The sequence below is a fragment of the Platalea leucorodia genome (assembly GCF_965183815.1).
Source record: "Platalea leucorodia genome assembly, chromosome: 12".
Taxonomy (NCBI): Eukaryota; Metazoa; Chordata; class Aves; order Pelecaniformes; family Threskiornithidae; genus Platalea; species Platalea leucorodia.
In genome coordinates, this window is record NC_138834.1 from 833469 (window position 1) to 849940 (window position 16472).

Consider the following 16472-nt stretch of genomic DNA (forward strand, 5'->3'; position numbering starts at 1 on the left):
TCACTGAAAAGCCGCTCACCTTGTTCAGACAGGAGTAGTGCTTGTTGGGTATTTTGGGCAAAACGTGCTACAGATGAAACCTTGTGGGTAAAGCAAAGCTGCGTAGCCGTGGTTTCTGGTAACGGCGTGGAAGCCATTGGGAAGCTGTATGGTTCACTTTTAACTCTGTGACCTTCACTCCCATTTTAAATGTTTCCTTCCTTTCTGCGTTGCTGCTGTAGTGAGTATGTTGCTAGTGGTGTAGTCACTACCCAGTAGTTGCATGAAGTTGGAAGTGAACTTTAGTCCTGGCATGGTAAGTAAGCTAAATGGAGTTTATACCAAGGTTAAGTTTACTCTTTTGATTTTTGTTATCTGGGAATTCACAGGAATTGTTTGTTTTAACAGATTTCCAAACGTTGTTTCCTAGCTTCCTTTTCATCATGTGCATTGACCCTGTGCTACCATGTTGTGGTATCCTTTCTTCAGGGGATGAATGCAAGTTCCCTGCAGGATATATTAGTGCTGCTCTTACAAGTGAGAGGGTGTACTGCTGAGCAAGATCAAAGTCATGGTGTGCCCTTGATGCTTGCAGTCCCCAGCAGCGAAGGGAACGCAGATGTTGACGTGACATCAATTTCAGTCTTTTGTGTGAGCTCTTACATTCACCTTTATTAAGAGGAAAGATTGTTTCTGTCTGTGCAGTAGGTCTAGTAGGGTGAAGACACAACGAGTTGTTTTTAGCTTGTATCGTAATGCGTAGGAATGGTTCTTATGTCCTGTCCTCCGCTTGAAGAGGAGTTGTGGAAGAGACTGATGGAGTTACCACTTTGGGTACAATACAGCTTGATTCTTTTTAATTTTAATTTCAATGTTACACTCGAGTTGACAGCATTCTTACTGTGCACACGATCACACGATTTTCTCTCCAAGATGTTTGTGTGCATTGTCCCTAAGTTCAGTTCATTACCTCTACCTTCAGCCCTGTAGTTATGCAGCCAGGTTTTAGTGTGCAGTATTTATCATTACTCGTAGGTTGTCTGCTACGAATTCTGTTATAAAACTGATAGTTGTGAGTTTGCTTAGAGCTCTTGAGAAGCCACAGTTTTACAGCAGAAAGCATATCAAATGCTCGACAAAAACCAAAACAAAACGCTGATGCAGCCCAGGATGCAGTGAGAAAGATAGGTGTGTATCTTTTTATTGAGTATCTTTTTATTTTTATTTTCTTTATTTTTTTTTATTTTTATTTTCTTTTTATTTTTATTTTCTTTTTATTTTTATTTTCTTTTTATTTTTATTTTCTTTTTATTTTTATTTTCTTTTTATTTTTATTTTCTTTTTATTTTTTATTTTCTTTTTATTTTTTATTTTCTTTCCTTTTTTGTTGCCAATGACTTCCCTACTAATGGCCATAGGAGACAACAGTGTGCCTAGTTTTTTTTAACAGGCTTTGTGCCTGAAAGTTTTTCTGCTGAATGATGCTAAAATAGCTTCAGAAACTTGCTGCTATTTAGCTAATGGATGAGACTAACACTCCACCAGTAGATCTCAAAAACACCACATGAAAATGGAAAAGGAAAATCTTCTTACAGTCTTAATGTTAGAGCAGAGTGGGTCTCCTAGCGCTTCTGTCCTGCCTTACATTTGAGTCATATGCAGCATCTGATTTCTTTCGTGGTGTGGGCATATTTTTATTAATTAACCTTAAGAAAATGCGGGACTCGATGCCGTATTTAAGTCTTAAAATATGATGTTGTCTATTAGCAGAATGCTGCGTCTGAGCAATCACCATAATACATGTGCAGCAGTATCTTCCCCTGTGATTACTGAATGGTTTCTATTTTGGGAATGTTTCATGGCTCAGCTTGGAGCGCTCTTGGGAAAGCTCAAGTAGGCGAGCTTCCAAAAAGCTAGTGTTATTCTGATGGTAAATCTGCAGAGAGGCAGTTCAAAAGACCAGGTGTCTTACATTTTTACAAGTTGATCTTTGAAACTTTTCTCTTTTCTTGGACCATGGAATCATTGCAGCTCTCATTTCTGAGGCTTTCTGCTTTTTTTTTTCCCCCTCCTCCCTGCAGCATTATCCATCTTTTTGGTCAGAAGCTTTTTGTTTTAAGCGTTTAGCAGAAAGATGTAGATGGGTATGTAATAATCGTTACAGGCGTAGCTGTATCTCCCGCTGTTCTGTGTGAATCTCCTTTTGTCGGAGCGTATCCATGCTGCAGCCGCAGGAACCTGGATGGGCCTCTGCTGAACCCTGGGGTGCACCAGCGAGAGGATGGGGGCCCGTGGCTAAGCCAGCCAGCTGTAGGCCAGCTCTCCCCTCTCCGGCTGTGCCGCAGGCTCTGCGCTTCCGTTTCTTACTCTTTCCCAAGTCCGTGTCTGAGGCCAGGCAAGAAAAACTGATACAGGCCCCTGCAGTTAGTTTGTCCCTGTTCTGTGATGTTTCTTTCAGCTTTTTTTTAATTTTAAAAAACAAACAGCTCAACATCGCATACGTGTGGTCAAGCATTTATCACAGATTCTTTTGTATTGAATCTGATGGAGTAACCAGTGCCACAATAGCTAATGTGGTTGCCTGGATGAAAATACAGTATACTTGTTTAAACAGCAGTTCTTTTTGAGTTGAAGAGTTTCTTTCTACTCCTGCCCTGAAAATAAATGAAGGCAATTCTCTAACTACTTTTTCCTAAAGGGGAAAAAAGCTGGCTATATTAAAAACTACACAGTTATTCTTAGAATAATGAAAAGTTGCTATACAAGCCTCGAATTATTACATGATCTCCAGTTTGAGATGGACTTGTGTTTTATACAATGTGCATGGAAATTGCAGCCCATTTCTTTTCTAGTTTGTAAGATGGGCCCTTGCAATGGTGAATGTGGGGCTTCCCCACCTGCATCTGGAAGGAAATACCTAGTAATTTGTAAACTAAATTAGAGGTATTTGCATATACATTTTGAAAATCTCTATTAGTGTTTCTTATTCTTTCTTAGGAGCATTTATTTAAATTAACGTTATTTTGGGGGGGAAAAAAAGCCTTATGTATAACTGGCCTTTTGTGAGATGGAAATTAACTTATAAGTGTTATAAGAAAATGCCTTTAAGAAAACAGTTATTTCCAGGAAAGGTCATTGTTTAGATGTAAAAATATTGGTGCTTAATATGTTTAGTCTGTCTTTCCAAATTTTGTAAACACTTTCCATTTTGCTTTTGAAGTAGTTTTTAAATTCTGTCTGCATCTTCAGCTGTTACTGTTGCTAAAAGTTTGCAGTTATCTGGTTAGCCACAAGATGAGTGTTCATACATGATGATATGCTTTGAGCACTTGTATCGGAACAAAGCTGCTTCAGCTCACTCAAGCAGTGTACCTCTGTACACATGTAAAAGGCACGTTTTCTTTATTGTAGATTAAGTGTTAATTCACAGGTCTGCAAGCTTCAAAAGATTGGGATTTTATTGCTTAATTTTCATTATAAGTATTCTTACAAATCTTTTGTGAAAGTTAGGTGTAACGCATTAAAGAATCTGAGATGGGAAAACCAAGTTTTCAATCATGTGAATTAATCTAACATTTCCAATTTATAAAGAGGCAAATCAGATCTGCGTTCTATCATGGAAGAAAAAGATTTAAAGTTTCCTGGATTTTGGATTCCTCATAAAATTGTTTTAAACATGTGGGTGTTTTTCTCTTACAGCTGCGCCGCATGCAGGAGATGATTGCACAGATGCAAGCCCAAATGAGGATGAAGCCTGGTGATGATTAAGATGCTTAACATCTGGATGCATCAGGTATGACTTTTCTGACTTGTTTACTCCTCTTACATAAGATTTTTCACAATGATTATTGTTAATTTTGCACTTTGGACCTGCTTTTACAGTACTTATAGAAAAAATTGAGTGATGTTATGGGTAGACTAGAAAAAATTCTATGCGGATGTTACCTTTCCAGCTGTTTTTAAGACTTGTAAATGCTTATCTTCAGTGTCTTATTTTGATCATCTGGCTTTGTTCCTGTTAGCAAAAGCTGCTCAAGAAATTAATTTGACTATATATAAACAAAAGTTAGGGTGGTTTGGGGTATGTAGGCTGCTGAATTTATAGCAGTTTTTTCAAAGGACCAAACAAAATTTTAGACAAACTGGTGCTATGTACTGAATACAGACTCCCTTGATGGAGTCATACAGGGTATATCAGGTGGGATCAGAGTGAGAGAAGAAAAAAAAATTCTTGTAGCAAATATTCATGCTTTCTACAGAATGCAGCTCTTTTGGGATAGCTTTTCTTTTAAATGCAAGAATAAAAAAATAGAAGGATATGAGGAGTCTTATTGCTTAATACTTCAGTTTAATACTCTAGTTGTGATTGCTGGTCTTCTGGAATGTAAAGCTTGAATAAAATGGATTATATTATCCCTTATGACCTTGTGGCAGCTGCCAACATTCCAAGCCTAAAATAAGGAGATTTTTTGTTGCCTTTATTTGAACCTTCAGTCTTCCTGTTTATATTAAAAAAAAAGAAAAAAAAAAAAGTCTCCTAAGGAATAAACTTATTCACTGGGTTCCTATTTAAGCAGATGGTGATGGTTTTACTGGTATGTGCACTGTGATCTTTGAATGAAGTAGTTAAGGGGGGAAAAAGTAATTAAAACTCAGGTTTCTTACTGTCACAGTTCCAAGTCTTGCAGATAGAGGAGTCTTCACGTCATGTCTTCCAACTTCCATACTAAGATATATTTTCCCAGAGTTGGAAATCTAAACGCTGAGGATAATTTTGTGGCTGACCGTGCAATGTATGTGATAGCAGTGTCTGACATAAAGCTCTCCCTTCCCCAGACAGGAGCTGGTAATTATGCAGCCTGTTAAATATTTCAGTCTGAACCAAAGGTCCCAAGTTTTCATGGTGACTTTGTTATCATGTGGTCAAACTCTTGACCACTTGTGAAAACGGCTGTTTGATGCAGGAAACCTTATGTAGTGTAAATAATTATTACTATTTTTTGCAAAGGAGCTCAATTCTTTCTGCGACTTGAAAACCACATTTAATCACATGGCATCCTTTAAACTGATACTCGGTAAGAAAAAACCACCCTAAATCCAACAGGCTGGTCCATAGTTGTTGCTTGCAGAGCACGAGATGGCAAATGATACCAATATGTTGAGAGCTCTTTCTTCAGTTCCTAGATACTGATATCACAGCAAATGCAATATCTGAGGGCTAATAGGACGCAGTATTCCCACTAATGGTTAGCCAGTAATGGCACCAGAATTCCCTGTGCTTCACAGCTTCTGGCAATACTGGATATGGTATTTATAAAAACACATGGGAGGATGGTTTGTCCCAGGCTGAATTTGCAGCCGCGGATACATCAGTAAACAGAGTTCTGAGCATACTCATGTGCGTCCAAGTGAAACGGTATTTTGTAGATCCTTTACATTGCTAATCTGGAATATGTCTTGGACCTCTAAATGTGTTAGGCAGAAGAGTCTTGCAGATTTAACTAAGCGACCCCATGATCTTGTTGTGGTTAAGTTTGAACTAAATCTTGAGAAAGTTAGTTGGTCTGAAATATTGAATGTGAACAAATTTGAGAAGGATTTGAATGAGATCATCGTATGTGGAGGTCCTGCTGTTTCTTTGGAATCTGCTAAACTACATTTCTGCAGCTGCTGTGGAAATCATATTGTTTGACAGATTGCTTTCAGGAAAGAATTTTGGACTTCTTTTTTGTTACCCTTGAGAGATTGATGATAGACTTTTAGCGTAATTTGTTGCCTAATATGCACAGTCAGAACTGCAATTGCAGTCCTGCTAAACCAGAGTGGTGCTGTGTGATCCTGGCAGCATGCTGAAGTGAGTCCTCACCTAGAACTTAGCCGTAGGGAAGTTTCTCTCATGCATGTTAACTGACTTTGCAGTTTAGGAGGAATGATGATTTCAACCTCCAGCATTCCCATCAGATGTATTTGCTGTATTTTACTGAACTCACTATTTCCAGAGAAACCAGGAAACTTGTAATTAACCCAGTAGTTAACAGGACAAAACTGCCAACAAATTTAAATACACTTGATATCAATCTTTTTGTTCTATCACAGCTTATCTTGAGCATCTCAGGTTCTAGTTTTACAAGAACTTTAAAGGATTGGCGCTGCTACTGAAAGCAGAGTCTCTCCTCCAATTGCTCTTTTGCACCCTTACTTATCTTCGTGCTGAGGAAAAATGCATAACTTTATAGATAATTTATGTAAAAATTAATGGTTTCACTCTTTTTATTTTGGATAAATACATATTTATTGATTTTTCTTCAAAAATCCCTTAAAATATTTTCCCCTTCATAAAGCACAGATACAAAGATGTTTTCAGATATTTTGGGAAAAAGAGAAGTATGGTGTAAATACCTTCATAGATAAGAGCTGGAGAGTAAACAGTAGGATAACGAAATGTGGTAAGATCCAAATATGTGAAATACTCACTTCTGGTTTCAGATGTATTTCGGGATGGGGAAAAGATTGCTGAATCCTTTAGGGTTTTCTAGAAAGAGCCTGGCATTGCATAATGATTAAGAAGGGCTAAGCTCAAATCCTTGCCAGACTGATGAGTCTGTATTATCGTGAAGTGCTACACGGGTGGGGTGACGGGGAGGTCTGGTTTGCCTGATCCCTTTTTAGTAGGGGCGTCTTTAAAGGTTTAATGGAAAGAGCAAAGGGGAAAACGACTTCAGGCAGTTTCCTTGACTTTCAAGGCTAGAGTAAGAGAAGCATAAGGGGAGTGACAAAGGCAAAGGTTAGATGCAGGGAATATGTTCAAAGTTTCCAAAGAGGATGGACAGATTTCTTGCTGTGGAGAAGTAGAAACCTGAAGGGGAATGAAGAGCAGCACTGGTGGAGGCTGGGCTAGAAGTAGGAAAGGAAGATGATTTTGGAAGCAGTAGTGACCAGCGTGCCAACTGCAGTTTTTGACAAAGGGCTGTGAGTGCAGACTCGCTCTACGTGACGGTGGTGATTAAGAGCTTTTGGGAGCGGCCCTGGCAAAGGTGTGCTGGCCTACACTTTGGTCCGCTTCCTCTAAGCGTTCCATAGCTTCTGTGTACGACCAGTGCGTGTGGAGGGGTTTGTAGCCGTCCATGGGAAGCCTGGTGATGGCTTAAGGACAAGCTTGGGTTTTTTCAGATTTTTTGCTTCTAAAATGCAAGACGCTGCTGTAAAGTGTAGGAGCTTATTGCTTCGTATATTTGGCAGTTCAAATGAGGGACTGGAGAGGAAGGAGATGGAGGGGTGGAATAAGTTACCAAAAACTAAAACAGGTTTAGTTTTATTTGGATACTCCAGTACCAAATGCTTTTGAAATAAGTGTGCAGTAATTCCAACAGCATATTTACTAATTTCTCAACTTGTCCGTCTCAGATGAGCAACATTACGAAAAGCTGGAATTATTTTTTCAAATGAAATGGTTATTGATGGGTGTTTCTTCCCTTTCCTTGTCTGTTTCTGAAAGTGTAGCTCTGCAATCTGTTTTTCTCTTGTTATTCTTACGAATCTGGATTGTCTGTCTTCCACTCAGCTTCAAGATCATACTGGGACAAACCAGTAACAGAAGCCAGGCTATGGAAAACAAATATAGCCAGCTGGAAATGTAGTTACGGTTAGGGAACTGTGTTCAGCAAAAAACCCAAGCATCTTCCACTTAAAATATCTATAGGATGTTGAAAATTGTTTTAGTATAGCTCATGATTTCCACAAGTATTTTAAAGCCTCCTGACCTCACCAACACTGTTCTGATTCTTGATAAGAACAGCACTAAAGGAACCCAAGAGCTAGCTCTTTCTACCGATGAACTGACATCATTTAACCGAGCAACACAAAGCATTGCCATAGCAACCAGCCCTCTGAAACGATGCTGCTGAATGCTGAATTGATCTGATGAGAAATGTCATTTGAGGAAGTAAAGATCATGTTGTAGTTCTTGGCAGCTGAAACTGAGAGCCTAGAGAATGCGAAGCTTGGGCAAATGTGTAGCATTTGGAACAAGTGCCTGGCACCGCTAGCGGATGTTTCTCTGGCCAAAACCAGGCTAGAAGAGCGCCATCGTTCTCCAGCTCTTCTCGGCTCTTCCAACTGTGGAGTTGCTCACCCAACCCTGCACTGATGGGCCCTTAGAGGGTAGACTTCTGATAGAAATAGTCGTTTTTCCTCTGCTACTGTACAACTGAAGTGCTGAACTTGTGCGGCTCCATAGGACCTTGAAGGTAGCTTGTATAGAAAGATCTTAGCAGGGTCCTCAAGAGCCACCTTGTAGCTGGTGCCCACCTGCCCCCGTGTATAATGTGCAGAGCGCCAGATGAGAGAGTTGTGTTAGGGCTTTTAATCCTTGATGAATAGAACGATAATGCTTTCATTTGAGTTTGTTCGTCTAAGAATAGTATCTTACCTCTCCTCATTAGTCCATACTCTCAGCTGGTGAAACAGTCATGTTCCCGGATTGTAAGTAGAGTATAACAAAAGCCGGTGTTGTACTTGGGCTGTGACCCTGGCTGTTCCGCGGCACCTCTGTCTGTGGCCTTTGACAGAAAATAAGTCGTGTCACTCTTCCCAATAGGAAAAATGTACCACTTTGTTAAAATTCTAGTCTTCAAAGCGTTGTACAGAAAAAAATATGTCATTAATATGATATGCAAGTCTGAAGTATTAGTCAGGTCTGTAAACCTCCTGTACCTAAGTATTATCTGTCCTCTGGCTCTTAAAGAATCTTGCTTGGATTCTTATCTGTCTGCATTTTCTGTATGCAAAATTTCCAGGAGTTTGTCAGGACCTATTTCTATATGGAAAATTCTCTCCTAGAAATAACTGTGTATCACTTCTAGCACTGCAGGATTTATGCATCTTGAAAAGCGCATTCCCATCGAGACCAATTTCCAGAACTGCTGTGCTTATAGAGGAGAGAGAAATGGTCCCCCCACCTCCCCAAAGCCAAAACACTCTCTACTTTGCAGACTTAAAAGCTTTCCAAGGAATGACACAATGTTTGCAAAACATAAAATGGAAAAGATTGAAACACCCAACAGCAAGTTTTTCTGATATTTTCACCCAATTGCCCAAACTGTATCTCAATAAATTTTTTCAGTAATGGCTTAATGCAAATTGGTTCAGTTTTTTTGCCAGGTGATCCCAGAGAATATAAAATAGAATTTAAAATTCCTAACGGGTCACTGCAGAGACCTTGTTTTGTGGAGCAATGTCAGGGGTTGAGTGGACATACATTAATCTGCTTTTCAGTCATGTGTCGATGCCTTGGGAAAGATGCAGTCCACAGTGCAGCGGCTACAGTGGCGTTCTCCATTCCTGTGAACACGTGCGGCGGTGCCTTGCACTCCGAGAGGCTTGATTACCCCCGAATGACCCAACGGACGCATTCCACCTCTTCCTCTCCCTCGATGACGCGCTGCTGCGTCCAGTACGGCTGTTGGATGCACGTGGGGTGCGGGGGCGAAGGGAGGTGCTTGCTGCCAGAATTTCTCGGGCATTAGCGGGCCTGAGGAGTGGAGTGCTCGGACCTACCGGGTCCCTGCCAAAGCCTGGCTGTATCACGGGGGGCCTGTAAATGCTTCAGGCCACCTTTTGCTAAATAATCATTTTTAGAGGAGCATTTCTTATAGTTCTAGACCTTGGAGCCTGGTATGTATATGTGACTCAGTGGATATTAACCCTATTAGCATATTAAATTAACTGATAAACCATTCAACTGAAAGCCATTCAAAGGCCAGTTTTGTAACTTCGTATATACTTGGCTGATGACATTTGCCATGGGAAAGTATAAGGTGCTACAGACCAGCAAAAGGAAAGGGAGCAAACTTGAAGCAGTGCAGTCAACGGAGGATGACTGAAACATCAGAAACCCCAAATATCAGGGGGGTGAGTGACAAAATGAGTCAAAGCTAGCTAGCAACAGGACATCGGTGTCACCCGGTACTCATTCTCCTTGGAAAGACATAATTTCTCAAAGTTCTTGCTAATGATTGGACACTCAAAGGGCTCTAGCTACAACACAGAATGGGTGCTGTTTGAGGAAAAGGAATTTAGGTCAGTGAGAAGATGTAACTGCTTATAAAACAAATTTCTCTTATTAGGAATTGGGTTTTTTTTTTTTTTATTAGGAAGCGTACAAGGAGAGATGTCCGGCTGCCCTGCGTTGTAGTGGTGTTCTTGGAAGCAGCTGCGGGGGAGGCAAACCCGTTCCTTCCCAAGGCTTCTGGAACCTTTACAGACGCAGGGTTCTGAGCTGTCTGACCATGAGCATCGCGGTGCAGGCCTATGTAGTGCTAGTTGCGCTACTGACTGAGCAGGCTTTGTTTTAATGGCATGCTGGAGAAACGTATCGTCTGTCTTAAATGATGGTATGAATTCCCATTGCAGATGGAGGCATTTATTAAAGCTATGTATTGGTGAAGGGAGTATGGGGGACTGTAAGGTTAGTCTAATAAAACTGGAGGTAAATTTGTAAAGAATGGTATCAACCTAATGTATCACAGAATATTGGAGATTAGGAAGAAAGAGCAGTGAAATGAATCCACGCTGAAAATGCACAAACATACTTTGCCCAAGTATGTTCTACGAGCATATAAAATGTGGATATCGTGTTGCTAATGCCAGTACTGTCAGTGCACAGCTGTGCTTATAACCCGAGCCTTCATGTTTCTTGGAAATTCCAGGTTTTTCGTGAGCCTGAAACATCAGTTACTGTTTACTCTTGGCGTATCTTCTGTAGCAGATTAGAGTTAGGCAGGCAGTGGCAGAAATTAATTTCTCTTTCATACTCGAAGCAGCAGTGTAGCACAAAAGGTTAATTTTGAGTTTGAACATTGAATTGGGTTAGCAATGTATGGACTCTGGCTTTAAAGCCTTAATGCTGGCTTGCTTGTTCTGGTTGTTCTGGGAAGTGATGGCCTCCTTAAAACGTTAAGTAGTGGTGTATTGAACAGCATTCCCGCTGGGAGAATGGCGAGGAGCAGGGGACTCTGTTGTCAGCTTTCCTTGCTCCTCGTCCCAGCTGTAGCCAACAAGCGTAGTCTGGACGGGTGCTGCGCTGTCCCTTACGAATGAGTTGGCACAACAGTGGTTTCTAGGGTATTTCTTTCTTCCATCCAGATGCGTGGTTAGATTAAGCGATTTGTTCCTGTTGAGAATGAGTATTTTGGGGACTGGAGAATTTGAGCTGTCTCCCGAGTTCCACATCTGACACAGCTTCTTAAGCAGGGCCCAATTTTCAGGGAAAGCTGGATTCTGCTTTCTTCATAGCAGCCTTTTCGACTGGCAAGTAGCTGTAAAGACATCCGAAAGGGGTAGTTAATTTTGAAATTAAAGACCCATATCCCTTCTTTCAGCCGTATGAATACTGCTGTAGGAATACTTGAAAAAGTCTGTCTGCTTTCCTGTTTTACCTAAGCAGTGCCATAAGAGTTTGTGCGCGAGATCGGACTGGCTGCTTACCTGTGGCCCTGTGGAGATCAGTGGGTTTTGTTTTCCCCACCAGAAGTAGCGCTTCAGGTACCAGGCCGGCTGAGGTGGTTTCTTGTGCGCTTTACTGTTGAGACGAGCTGCAACGCAGTTCTCGTGTTCTTGCAGACAGAGGGGGGTGTGGGTGCTTAAGAAAGTATGTAACTAAAAATAGATTCGCATTTACGTGCTCTTATTAGGCATTTGTGATAAATATTTGGGGCCAGACTGCATCTGACTCAGCTGATGCAGTTCTAACGCAGGTCGTGGCGATGCCGTAACTAACCGCTCTGTTCCCAGGGTTACCCTGCTCTGCTCGGAGGGGCTCGGGCGGTGCTGAGAGTTTGTCCTTCCTAATGCTCTTTGTTTTCTGCTTTTGTTCGCAGCAGCACACAGTTCTCTAAGTGGATGGGTGCTCTCTTTTCTGTGACCGAAGGGTAACGTTCGATGCAAAGCTGGATGCCGCAGATCAAGACCTGCGCTAAAACAAACACAAAGTCTGAAGATCGTGTTGTAAACCGGCTTGTTTTATATATTCAATGTTAATCAAGTTATATTGTATCTTTTCTGATTCTTTTGGTAACACTGTCTTCATACTTATAAATGTGCTTTTATTATCCTTCCTATACCCTTTTATACTGAAACTGATGGAGTACGCTGTGTGGACTGGTCATTGTGGTGGGTTTCAGGAGTTAATCGTGTATCTGCTAGCTTATTCTGAACAGTTTCGTGGGTAATACTACGCGACTTTGTGGCCTGTTTACAGTAAAGGTATGTGTGTTTGCACGGTATCGGAACTTTCACTTGCTATTTGAAGTCATTGTGTATCGTATCAGTTTTTCCTGGTTTCCTCTGTGCTTTGGTTACTTTTGAAGCTGCATCTCTGGTGATGTATATTTGTGTGATGTATGAGAAAATGTACAAAACACTGTGACTCACCAGAGATGCGAAGAAGCTGACTTTTCTAAATCATCGTGCCTTAACATACCATAAACACTACGCATGCCAACAACTTCTGTGGATGCCTCTGAATATTTGTCTTCAGGTCTCAAGTATCGATTGCAAGAATTTCTGTCACAGGCATTTTTATCTGTCAGCTGAGCAATGGCATGTACTGAACTTTTTATATACCATAACACTAATTTTCATTGAAGTTTTGTAATAAATTGTACGAATGTGGAAAACGTTGAATTCTGGGGTGTTTGTTGTTGTTTTTTGGATTTTGGCTTTTTTAAGCTATCCTGTGAAATGCTGTAATGGTGTTGTACACAGTGCATATTCAAAGGAATCATGGTATTTACCTTGGGGCATAAAGGCGTTTTCTAGAATTTGTCTACATACAAACTGCTTTGCTTTCATTTCAAAACAACTTTAAAAGTGTTTTAACTGGAAGTTAGGTAGCAAGACTTTGCATCCACTTTTTTTCCCCCCAAGTTCATTAGGCACCTCCTGACATCTCTCAGGTGTGCAAATACCTTGGAAAATCTGATCGCACACCTTAGTTTATAAATTCATGAATGTTGTGGTTTCCTGTATGCCATGACTGAGTGTGTAGCGCTCTTCTGCATGCTTTTGTAGTCCTGCGTGTATTTTATATGCATAAGCGTAAATTATTTTGCAAATATGGGATTGAGACACTTTGTCTTCTGTGCTAACTTGGGGTGTCTTTCATGTCATGATTAGCCCTAATTTTGCTGTCTAGCAATGAGTGTTTAACCAGGATAGGATTAACAAATGAGTCGCATCACAGGGATGCGTATTTGGCTTGCGTTTGGAGTTGAACTGCGTACAATGGATGTCACATTGTTATCTCGGTGGCTGCTGTAATGAATTTGGAAGAAGAAATGGAGTGGCGGATCTGCGTTCATACAAAGTCTGTTCAGGTTTTCTGAAGATTTGAATTGTAAGCATGTCTGCCAAGAGGGCCAAGGTGAGAGATTTAACGGTAAACGCTTGCTCATGAATTGTGTGCCATCATGTGCACCTTTCTTGTTGGTTTTCTTCCAGACTTTTGCATCGTATTTCGCAACCTTCTTAAAATGGTGTGCTGTCCGCTTGTGCTTGTGCAAGCCGGGACAGCCACACCCCTCCCGAGAAGCCCAGACTTTAGTTACGTACCCGAGTTACACACCGGGCTGGCGCTCTGAGCAAAGGTAATGTGAAAGGTTCATCGTTCAAAGCGAACTAGGACGATGGGGAAGCAGGCTTTCAAAACCATGGAGTCTTTAATTTTATTAAAAATGGACACCGCGCCCCCCCTTTTCAAAGCAAGGCACCTCCAGTCGCTGTCACAGTTGTTGTGTGTGAAGGCTGAGTCAACAGCCCTCGCTGGTGGATACGATTATTGATCGATAGACGCTGCCGCCTCCTGGCTTGTGAATTCCAGCTGGAGCGTTTTGCCTCAAAACCTGAGATCTCTTTGAATAATAGCCCAAGAAGGGCTTGCAGTACTGCTGATACCATACCTGAGTGCTTTCCTTTCAACATAAGCTTAAGTTTTATGTCTTCTACCACTTCTTTGATGTTGTCTGATGTTAATCTTCAGTTACATTTGAACTTGCTTTTGTTAAAATATTTCACAGCCTAATGGGGGAATGTGTATTTGTTAAGCCGAGTCTTTGTTCCTGTGAAGATCTCCGGAGAGAGGACTCTGGCTCGAGCCTGATTTCTGGCCTTGCGTTCCCACTCCCGCCTGTCGGCAGGGCTGGGCCGCGGAAGAGAAGTCCCTTTGCCGAGTTCCACCCCGGCCTTCTCTAGGCTGGCTCCTTCCAGCACTGGGACGACGTGCCCACGTGTAACTCTCTTAATGACGCTGCAGCAGGATCAAGGAGCTGGTGACTGCAGTCCTCGTGGTCTTCATCAGGCTTAAAACCCTGTGGCGGATGATAGAACAACTCCTGAAAGGTTGACGGGCTTGTCGGTGCCTCTGGTTGTGGTGTAGAGTCTGTAATGGTCTGTGCCGCGCCAGCGTTTAAAAACAAGCAAATAAGCTGACAATGATCAGATTTCTTTTTTTCTGATGCTTTGAATCAATGGCTAAAAGTGAACTCAGGATGAGTTAATGGGGTTTTGAAACACAGGTGCCTGGGATTGCCAACCTCTGGTCTTGGACGTGTCTCCTTGTTTTGATAAGAGGGGTGTTTTGAATGAGAAGGTGGAAGAAATGGCAAGAGAAATGCTGTGATGGCTACAAGGATTTGAGACGGTAGTACTGTGGCATCGGTGTCCGTGTCTTGTGCGAAGCAGGGGAGCGTCCTCGCGCTTGCGCAGCCATCGCCTTGCCAAGCTCACCCCGTCCTGTATTCAGGAGAGGTTCAAGTCTGATTATTTACCAGTCCTTGAAAGGTGGAAGACGGGACCCCCGCCTGCGGCTGTGGGAACGGGGGGCAGGACTGGGGTGTCCCGAGGCTTCGCATCCCCCTCTCCTTGCTCCTTGGCTGCTGAGTTGAGGTTCCCATGAGCTGTTCTCAAATCGTGTGCTGCTACTGCCTTTGGAGTGTTTGTCCTGCCTTTCCTTAAGGAGCTATACTGACAGCTCTTACCTAAAATAACTTCCCGTATTACCTCTTTACAATGTTTTAATGGAAAATTCCTGCTTTGCACAGTAGGGTCGCAGTATGATTCAGGACTTCGCCCTGCATTTTGAGATGCTGAAGCTGGAAGCACGCTTCCCCTCTCTTCCCTTTGTGTGCGGTTGTGAAACGGCGCCTTCCTCCTCCCGGCTCGGCTCCCGGGGCTGGGGCTCGGCTCCCGGGGCTGGGGCTCGGCTCCCCGGGTCCCGGGTCCCGGCTGCGGGCGGGGCGGGGGGCGGGGCGGGCTCCCGGGATGGGCGGCCCCGGCGGCGGGGCGGCCCTGGCCGCGCTCGCAGCCCCGCACAGCCGCAGCCGCGGGCAGGGCGGCGTCGGCGGCGGCGGGAGGGCAGCGCGGCCGGCGGCACCATGAGCACCGGCGTGCGGTACAAGAGCAAGCTGGGCACCGCAGGTGAGGCGGCGGGGGGCGCGGCCGCCCCGCCCCGGGCCCCGCCGCGGCCCTCGCCCCTCACTCTCTCTTCTCTTCTCTCCCCGCCGCCCGCCGCCGCCGCCGCCGCAGAGGAGAAGCAGGTAGGTGGGCTCCCCCCCGGGCACGGCGGCGCGCCGGGCTGGGTCCCTCCGCGAAACGGGCCGGTTGCCGCCTTCGCCTCCCCGCGTTTTGGGTTGGGTCTCTCTTCTTTCGGTGCCTTTGGGTGTGTCGAGTGGGTTCGGATGGAGGAAGGCAGCGCCGGCGAAGGCGTTTCGGCATGAGGAGCACGCCTGCCCATCGCTCGCTCTTCCCCCCGCAGCGCCGAGGCGCGGGCACGGCCCCGGTCCCGCCGCTCCTCGGTGCAGCACATCACGCCCTCGCAGCGGCCGGGATCCGGGCGTTAGGGAACATCTGTTCTGCTTTGCAAAGCAGATAGCTATTTGGAGACATGCCTTTGGGTCCTGGGGAGAGCGGGGGGTGATGCAATCAGACGACATCGACAGGTTTTTTTGTTCGCTGTTTGGTATCTGGAGGGGTGTCGGGCATTTGGCAGGAAGACGAATCCTTCCCTGCTGAGCTTGAATGTTTAGGTAAGGGGATATCAGCAGGGTCCCATGTGTTCCTTAGCACCCATCATCCTGATGTAGGCAGCATCTGCTGCACATGGAAGAGCTTTTTTGTCTGACAGCAGTAGGAATGGAGGCGATGGTGAATACAGCAGGGCAGTGCCGCGGGTCCCTGCAGCAGGAAGGAGTCCACCCATTCCCAGCTTGGCTTGCACTTGCCTTTGGGTCCAGTCTTTCTCCGTTTGGGGCTCTAATTCCTTACGCAGCCCGCACTTGACCTGCCGAGGCCGTGGTACCGCACAGCCTTTCTGGACCGCAGCAAAGCAGACTAGTTTTGTAGCAGCTTGGGCGTTCGCCTGGCCGCTGCATAGGTGTTTCCCTATATAATGCAGGCTCGGGCACTGTGCAAAGGCACCTGTGCGTTTTTGTGAGCTGCTG

At 43.8% G+C, this 16472-nt stretch overlaps 1 protein-coding gene across 7 annotated transcripts in view; it reads left to right on the forward strand.

The window, feature by feature from the left end:
• Nucleotides 1-12643, forward strand: part of LOC309596630 (septin-2) — a 40005-nt gene extending 27362 nt beyond the window's left edge. For 6 of the 7 annotated variants that reach the window (XM_082325103.1, XM_082325106.1, XM_082325101.1 and 3 more), the window contains exons 12-13: nucleotides 3679-3772; nucleotides 11856-12643. In XM_082325103.1, coding sequence (XP_082181229.1) covers nucleotides 3679-3747 — 69 coding nt within the window. In that variant the 3' untranslated portion in view covers nucleotides 3748-3772; nucleotides 11856-12643. The remainder of the gene's footprint in view (nucleotides 1-3678; nucleotides 3773-11855) is intronic. The other variant, XM_082325107.1, reaches the window with a different exon arrangement.
• Nucleotides 12644-16472: the final 3829 nt, after the last annotated feature.